Below are 9,493 nucleotides of genomic sequence, written 5' to 3' on the forward strand. Positions count from 1 at the left end.
TGGTATCATATGCAAACTTTGAGATGTTAAATTTGTTCCCTCATCCAAATCATTAATATATATTGTGAATAGCTAGGGTTCCAGCATCGATCCCTGTGGTACCCCACTAGTTACTGCTGCCAATTGAAAAGGACCCATTAATTCCTACTCTTTGTTGCCTCTCTGCTAACCAGTTTTCTGTCCGCCTCAAGACATTTCCCCCAATCCCATGCGCTTAAATTTTGCACAATAATCTCTTATGCGGGACTTTGTCAAAAGCATTCTGAAAGTCCAAACATACCACATCGACTGGCTCCCCCTTGTCAACTGCACTAGTTACATCTTCAAAGAATTCCAACAGATTTGTTGAGCATGATTTTCCCTTCATAAATCCATGCTGAGTCTGACTGATCCTGCCATTGCTTTCTAAATGTTCTGCTATAAAGTCCTTGATAATGATTCAATAATTTTCCCCACGACCGATGTTAGGCTTATTGGTCGATACTTCCCTGCTTTCTCTCTACCTCCCTTTTTGAATATTGGAGTGATGGGAGCCACCCTCCAAACTGCAGGGACAGTTCCATAGTCTCTAGAATCCCGGAAGATGACCACCAATGCATCCACTATTTCCAGAGCCACCTACTTAAGCACTTAGGGATGCAGATTCTCAGGCCCTGTGGATTTATCTGCCTTCAATCCCATCAATTTTCCCATCACCATTTCTCTGCTAATGTTGATCTCCCTCAGTTCTTCCCTCTCACTAAACCTTTGATTTTCCATCATGTTCCTCACTATTATTACCAGTAAGCTAAGGGATTATCCTGGGCTCAATGAGGAGTGCAAGGGGCATGCCAGGAGCAGCACCCGGCATGCCTAAAATGAGGTGTCAACCTGGTGAAGCTACAATACATGACGACATGCATGCAAAATGATGGACGCAGCATGCAATAGATAGTTAAACGATCTCACAATCCACAAACAGATCTGAGCTCTGAATCCTATCACATCCAGTCGTAAATGATGGTGGACAACTAAACAAGTTACTAGAGGAGGAGGCCCCACAAATATTCCCATCCTAAATAATTGAGCCAAGCAGATCAATGCAAAAGACAAGGCCGAAGCATTTGCAAACATGTTCAGTCAGAAGTGCCAAGTGGATGGTACATTTCAACAACTTCCTGAAATCCCAGGCGATACGGTGGCACAGTGGTTCGTACTGCTGCTTACAGCGCTGAGGACCCTGGGTCACTATCTGTGTGGAGTTTGCACATTCTCCCAGTGTCTGCGTGGGTTTCACCCCCACAACCCAAATATGTGCAGGTTAGGTGGATTGGCCATGCTAAATTGCCCCTTAGTTGGGGAAAAAATGATTGGGTACTCTAAATTTTTTTTAAAACCTCCTGAAATCCCTAACCTGTCAGGTGTCAATTTTCCGCCAATTCAATTACTCCACGTGATTTCAAGGAACAGCTGAAGGTACTGGATACTACAAAGTCTGTGGGCCTTGACAACATCCCGGCATGAGGACTGACGATTTGTGCTCCAGAGTTAGCCAGCCACTAGCTAAGCTGTTCCAATACAACCACAACGCTGTCATCTCCTGACAATATGAAATACTGTCCAGGTATTGCCCATTAGTCTGTCCTCAATCATCAGCAAAGTGATGGAAGTTGTTTCCAACAGTGCTATCAAGTGGCATTTACACAGCAGTAACCTAACCTGCTCATTGTCATTTAATTTGGGTTCATGACCACTCGGCTCCTGACCTCTTTACAGCCTTGGTCCAGACATGGACAAAAGAGCTGAACTCGAGGTGAGGTGGGGTGACTGCCCATGACATCAAGGCATTTGACTGAGTGGCATTAAGGAACCCTGGCAAAATTACCATTAATGGGAATCCTGGAATATCTCCACTGGTGGATTCATACCTCGCACAAAGGAAGATGATTGTAGTTGTGGGAGGCAGCTCATCTCAGTCCCAGGACATCACAGCGGGAGTCCCTCAGTAGTGTTCTAGGCCTAACCATCTGCAGCTGTTTCATCAATGACTTTCCATCCATCTTAAAGTTCAGAAGTGGGAATGTTCACCATTCATGAATCTTTGGATACTGAAGCAGTCCATGTCCAAACGCCACCGTGCCGCCCTGGTACAATTGGAAATGATTGCATTTAAAATACATAGGGATGATATGGAAAGATCAGAGAGAGAACGATTGATTGACACAGGGAACTCGTGGCAGAAATTAAAACTACAAGGGGCATTCAGTTTGGTAACAATAAGGAAGGTGGTGAATCAGCTTGGTGGAGCAAAGGGTGTTTTATATGAGTATGAGGAAAAAGCGAGCCACCTGCTAACACACTAAGTGCGACAACTGCCATGAGGAGATAATACAAGTGAGGAAAGAAGGAAGAGAACTGGTACCAACACCAGGGACTATTAATAAAGTATTTCATTTATGTTATAAGAGATTATACAAGTCTGAACCTGGGGGGGGATGAAATAAGAAGTTTTTCGAGGAATTGGTTTTCCCAAAGGTTGAAGAAGAGAAACGGTAGGGAATGAATGAATGCTCTGCTGAAATTACAGGAAGTGATGGATGAAATTGGCGCAATGCAGTCAGGGAAGGGGCCGGGTCCAGAGAATCCCGATTGATTTTTTTAAACAGTTTGCAACCATATTGGCCCCACATTTCTTAAAGATGTTTTCTGATTCTTTGGCACGGGGTGAATTGCCGACTGCGCTTACTCAGGCATCTATTTCATTAATCCCCAAGAAAGAAAGAGACCCAGTGGTTCATACAGACCCATCGCCTTATTGAATTCAGATGTAAAAGTTTTGGCTGAGGATTTAGCACTACGGCTCGAGGGGTGTGTTCCAGACGTGATGGTGGAAGATCAAGTAGGTTTTGTGAAAGGGAGGCAGATGTTTAATAAAATCACACGCCTGTTAAATGTTATGATATTGCCTCAGGATAGGATGCTGGAGGTTGTAGTGGTGATGGATGCAGTGAAAGCTTTTGAAAGGTTTGAGTGGAGTTATTTGCTGGAGGTTTTGGGTAAGTTTGGATTTGGGCCAACATTCATCTCATGGGTTAGATTGTTGTTAACGGCACCACAGCTAGTGTTAAGACTAATTTGGTTGGCTCGGGGTATTTCCAACTATTTAGGGACATGACGAAGGGCTGTCCATTATCCCCACTTCTGTTCACATTCGCAATAGAACCTCTAGGTATTTCTGTCCAAGCTTCTCGGGAATGGACAGGTATTGTTAGAGAACATAGAGTTTCACCATATGCGAACACTTTATTGTATATATTTATCCCATTGAGATGTATGGGTAAGATTATAAATATATTGGAAATGTTTGGAACCTTCTCAGGCTACAAATTGAATAGAACAAAAAATGACATTTCCAATAAATACCCTGGGGAGGGAAACAGATTCAAGTATCCTTCCATTCAAACTAACCAAAAATAAAATCAGGTACATAGATATTCAGGTGAATCGTGACTGGGCCACAATGTATAAATTGAATCTGACAGGCGTGGTGACGGGGATAAAAGAATATTTTAAAATGTGGAATACCCGTCCACTTTCATTAGCTGGGCGGGTACAAATAATCAAAATGGACATCCTACCAAAATTTTAATTTGTGCTCCAATCTCTTTTGATATTTCTACCCATGGTATTTTTCTATAAAATGGATATAATAATTTTGGATTTTATATTGGCTAATAAAATTCCATCGATTCAACAGGTATTTTTACAAAGGAATTTGCAGGTGGGAGGGTTGGCAATGCCCAATCTTTTGTATTAATATTGGGCAGCTAATATAGAGAAGATTTGACAATGTTGGAAAGAGGAAGAAGCGGAATTGGTACAGGTGGAGCAAACATTGTGTAAGGTAGTTTTGCGAACTTTCAAGAATTGAGGGAGAAACACAAAATGCAGAGGGAGGAGAAGGTTAAATATCTTCAATTTGGGGAAAAGGAGTTGTCCTCTTTCCCTCGACTACAAGACAACAACCTCCTTGATAAATTGCTCTTGCCAGATGATTTCGGAGATGGGAAAATTACTAACATTTATAGATAGCTGATGGACACAAAGAAAAAACTGATTGAAGAAATAAAACAAAAGTAGGAGGAAGAGTTGGATATGGAATTGGAGTGGGGAATATGGAGTGAAATTATGCACAGGGTCAATACTACATCTTCATGTGCTAGAATGAGTTTAAAACAATTCAAGATCGTACATAAGGCCCATCTGACACAGGAAAGAATGAGTAGATTCCTCACAGAGCTAGAAGATAAATGTGAGAGGTGTAAAGGAGGAACAGCTAACCATGTCCGCATGTTCTGGTCATGTCCACAATTAATGGATTTTGGATCTCGGTATTTCAAACAATATCAAAAACTGTGGAGGTGGAAGTATTACCAGTATCTCTTTAGGCAATTTTTGGAGTTCAGAAATACCAAGACTAATATAAGGGAAAGGAGCCGATGTGGTGGCCTTTGCCACATTGATTGCCCGGAGACACATTTTATTGGAATGGAAGTCAAAAGATCCACCAAAAATATCGACATGGTTGGGGGAATTCCTTAATCTTGAGAAAATTAAGCTTGCCCTTTGTGGCTCAGATGGGGAATTCTGGATGAGGTGGAAATTGTTCCTGTCTTTATTTACAGATCTGTTTGCCAGCAGGGAAAGGAAGGGGGGTCGGGGAGATGGGATGGGGGGGGAAGAAGAGAGAAAAAGGGCAAGGTTTAATGGAAATAGGAGGAAAAAAATCTCAAAATGGGGAGAATTGTAATTTGTTCATTTTGTTATTGATTGATTGTTTGTATGTTGTTATTTATATCCTTATTTGAATAAAATATTTAAAAAGAGCAAGCTGAACTCTATCTTGTCCCTGTCTGATTTTCGCACAAGTGCACATTTGAGCAGGACATACTTGATAGCAATCAAGAGCACAAAGTCTGTCATTTTTATTCTCTTCAAACCCTAACTTGTGTACTCTGACAAAGATTAGCTCAAGCACAGATTAGGAATTGAACCTGGAAATCTGCCATGTCCTCTGGTAAATTTATAACAGCAACTTGCATTTATGTGGCACTTTTATGTAGCAAAACACCCCCCAAGACACTTCACCGGAGTGTTATCAAACAAAAACTTGAAGAAAGGAGGAGGGGGTTGCAAGGTGTTTAGAGAGGAAAATTCAGAATTTTGGCCCTGATGTTGGAAGACATGGCAATAGTGAAGCAATTTGGGATGCTCAAGAGGCCAGAATTGGAAAATTGCTAGAATCTCAAGAGGATTATAGGACTGGAGGAGTTCAAAAGGGATAGGAAGGGGTGAGGCCATGGAGAGATTTGAATCTGACTCGAATACTCTAAATAATGTAAGTCAGTCCAGCGACTGTTGTGTCCATCCAAAGAAAAGCAACAGAACTGATTTCTGCTGTAAAGAGAGTGATTGCTGTATCATAGATTATCATAGAATTTACAGTGCAGAAGGAGGCCATTCGGCCCATCGAGCCTGCACCGGCTCTTAGATTGAGCACCTACCCAAGGTCAACACTGCCACCCCATTCCCATAACCCCACCCAACATTAAGGGCAATTTTGGACACTAAGGGCGATTTATCATGGCCAATCCACCTAACCTGCACATCTTTGGACTGTGGGAGGAAACCGGAGCACCCGGAGGAAACCCACGCACACACGGGGAGGATGTGCAGACTCCGCACAGACAGTGACCCAAGCCGGAATCGAACCTGGGACCCTGGAGCTGTGAAGCAATTGTGCTATCCACAAGGCTACCGTGCTGCCCTTCCAGATTCCAGCTGTATGTCGAGCTGTAGAATTTAGGAAGATGGTAATTAAGAGCAAACCTCATCAAGATATATTAAATGGATAAATAACAAATGTGGTATTGGAAAACGTTGTCTTAAACAGTATGGAATAAAGTTAAAACTGATACAGGGAAGATTTTCCTCACTCTGTTTTGTATTTCAGCAATTTCCAGATCAAATAGTCGGCTTTGTCCCACGGAAGCATGTCACAACTTCCTCGGGAATTTACAGCTATGGCAGTTTTGAACTTCAAAACGCACTGGGTGGAAGTGGTGATCATTACTCCATGGTGCTAATCGGAGCTGCATTTTTCCATGCCAGTTACCTCGAGAAGTTTAAAGTCCAACTCCCAGCTGTACACAGCCTAATAGACAAGACCCAGAACTGTGACGACATTGCCATGAATTTTATAGTTGCAAAGTATACCGGGAAGCCGTCGGGAGTGTTTGTGAAGCCGGTGGATATGAGGAATCTGGAAAAAGATTCCAACAGTGGCTTCAATGGGATGTGGCACCGGGCAGAGCACTTGCTTCAAAGATCTTGGTGTCTGAATCAGCTGGCTGCCATCTATGGCGGCATGCCTCTGAAATATTCCAACATTATGATCTCGCAATTTGGATTTCCTAACTATGCAAATCACAAAACAAAGAGCTGAAGAATGCACTGGACAGATGCTGGTGCATCAACTGCTATTACAGACTATTTATACAAGGAGGCGAGATTGGTCTGATTTCGCTGCGTTTCCTCTGCCTGACCAGCAGAGGGTGATGCAATAGGAATGAATCTTTTGCTTCCGCTGTTCCGGCGCCGCTATTGAAACTGTCACGTGTTGCTATTTTTAATTTTTACAGCTGTTGAGTAACAGTCTGCAATTGTGTACTTTTTGTTAAATTGTGTTTTTTGGGTTTCCAAAGGGCGGTCGCGTCTTGATCAACTATTGCCACTTGTGACTGGAGTAGCCAATTTGTAGGCTGTGGAGTCTGTTACAATATCGGCACCTTTCCAAGTGACTAATGATATGTCTCACCCACCAGAACGCTTCGAAAAGGTTATGTCTGCAAAACTCTGCTGTAAATCTGCTTTGCTTCACTCTTGTCCTTTATATTTTTGACGATTGCTGTGACTTTATGTTGATGTGCTTGTACATTCTCAGGACGCTATGATGTGCACAACTTCAATGAATAAACCTCAGAATAACTCACAGCGTACTCTTTTTCTTCTCCCTCGCTCTCCCCACACTCTCCCCCTCAATCTGCCCCGCTCTCTCGCTGTTCTCTCCCTCTGCCCCCCTCCCTCTCTCCATACCTGCTAGCTTCATGCTGTTTGCGAGAAGGAGGGAAATACTTTTCAGTTTTTGAAATTGATTTCTATGTTGTTCTCCCTTCTCCACTGTCACTCCCAAAGTCCTTTATTCGTTGCCCTGGGTCTCATGTTCTTATCCTGGTTTGTGTACAGCTCATGGGGGCCGGTTTAGCTTAGTTGGCGGGACAGCTGGTTTGCGATGCAGAACGAGGTCAACAGCGTGGCTTTGAGTTCCTGTACCCGCTGAGGTTATTCATGAAGGCACAGCCTTCTCAACCGTGCCCCTCGCCTGAGGTTTGGTGGTCCTCAGGTTAAATCGCCACCAGTCAGCTCTCTTTCCCCCCCCCCCCCCCCCCCAAAGGGGAAATCAGGGACTATGGCGACTTGACTGATCAGGTAAAACTTGGGAACGATGAAAATCCTAAAGATAATTTTGTAAAATGAATCTCTTCATACATTTTTTCAGATTTATTTTTCATTTCCACTTCTCCATCTGTCCTGCTGGACGCAATGTTTATTTGAGGTAAAATTTCACTGATTCTAGCAATCCTCCTGTTGTAGCCCATTGCCACCCTTCATGCTGGAGTGTTTTCTGGCTATTCAGCTGAGAGTATTTTTCAGCAGTGCTATTGTGTCTATTTTTGACCTTTACATGTGTGCAGTTATCATGCGTCAATCAGTAACTGGAAGCCTTTTTTAAAAATATATATTTTTATTCTCCTTTTTCACATTTTCTCCCAAATTTATATCCACCAACAATAAACAATAATCAGTAACAAATATGTCGATCCCCATATCAATAACAACGATCCCATCCTCCCATCAAACCCCAAACATTAGCCCGCATGTTCACACAAACAAACGACAAAAAGGAATTAGGCATCACCCATAGCCGCCATTAACTCACACAGTCCCCCTCCCCCCCAACCCTCCCACCCACGCGCCCCAACTAATGTTCAACGTTATCCAGTTCTTGAAAATGCATAATGAATAATGCCCATGAATTGTAGAACCCCTCCATCCTTCCTCTCAGTTCAAACTTAACCTTCTCAAGAGTCAAGAATTCCAACAGGTCCCCCCCCCCCCCGCCACACCAGGGCACAGGGTGGAGAGGTTGCTCTCCAACCTATCAGGATCCGCCTTCGGGCGATCAACGAGGCGAAGGCGACAACATCTGCCTCCGCACCCGTTTCCAACCCCGGCTGGTCCGACACCCCGAATATGGCCTCCCGGGGGCCCAGTTCCAGTTTAGAAATTTAGAAAAACTCCTTCCAGTAATCCTCTGGCTTTGGACAGGACCAAAACATATGAATGTGATTAGCCCCCCGCCCCCCCCCCCCCCCCGCAACGTTCACACACATCTACTCCTTCAAAGAATCGGCTCATCCTCGCCCTCGTGAGGTGAGCTCTGTATACCACCTTCAGCTTTATCAGCCCCAACCTCGCGCACGAGGTGGAGGCATTCACTCTCCAGAACACCTCACACTAGAACCCCTCCTCCATATCCTCTCCCAACTCTTCCTCCCACTTTGCTTTGATCCTTTCCAGTGGTGCCTTCTCCTCTTCCAAAATAGCTCCGTAAACCGCTGACACTGCCCCTTTCTCCAGGTCCCCCTGTCGTCAGCACCTCTTCCAGCAATGTGGAGGCCGGCTCCACCGGGAAGCTCTGTATCTCCTTTCTGGCAAAATCTCGAACCTGCATGTATCTAAACACTTCCCCCTGTTCCAGCCCATACTTCGCTTCCAGCTCCTTCAATCCTGCAAACCGACCCCTGAGAAACAAATCTTTTTGTGTCTTAATTCCCTTCTCTCATTTCTGAAAATTTCCATCCCAGCTCCCTGGCTCAAATCTGTGGTTCCCCCGAATCGGCATTTCCCTTGACCCTAAACCCAACCCAAAATGTTGGCGAAACTGCCTCCAGATTTTCAATGAAGCTATTATTACCGGACTCCCTGAGTATTTCCGAGTATTTCCCCGGGGCTATCGGGAGCGGCGCTGTTGCTCGTGCTTTCACTCCCGACCCCCAGCACAAACTCTCCTCCATTCTGACCCACTGTGAATCAACCCCTCTGACAGCTCTGCACCTTCTCCAAATTCGCCGCCCAGTAGTAATACATCAGGTTTGGAACACCCAAACCCACTGCCTGCCTTCCCCTCTGTAGCAGCACCTTTCTAACTCTGGCCACCTTCCCTCCCCATATGAACGAAGTAATCATTCCCTCAATCTCTCTGAAAAAAGCCTTTGGCAGGAAAATCGGCAGGCATTGAAAAATGAGCAGAAATCGTGGCAGCACGTTCATTTTAACCGCCTGTACCCGCCCCGCCAATGACCGAGGGAGACCATCTCACCTTGCCAGATCA

General features: G+C 44.3%; 1 protein-coding gene across 2 annotated transcripts in view; it reads left to right on the plus strand.

The window, feature by feature from the left end:
* The window catches only part of extl2 (exostosin-like glycosyltransferase 2), a 35,159-nt gene extending 28,127 nt beyond the window's left edge, over window positions 1-7,032 (plus strand). For both annotated transcript variants that reach the window (XM_072511371.1, XM_072511370.1), the window contains exon 4: window positions 5,993-7,032. In XM_072511371.1, the coding sequence (XP_072367472.1) occupies window positions 5,993-6,484 (492 nt within the window). In that variant the 3' untranslated portion in view covers window positions 6,485-7,032. The remainder of the gene's footprint in view (window positions 1-5,992) is intronic.
* The last annotated feature ends 2,461 nt before the right edge of the window (window positions 7,033-9,493 follow it).

Source organism: Scyliorhinus torazame, chromosome 7, assembly GCF_047496885.1.
Source record: "Scyliorhinus torazame isolate Kashiwa2021f chromosome 7, sScyTor2.1, whole genome shotgun sequence".
In the NCBI taxonomy this organism is placed as follows: Eukaryota; Metazoa; Chordata; class Chondrichthyes; order Carcharhiniformes; family Scyliorhinidae; genus Scyliorhinus; species Scyliorhinus torazame.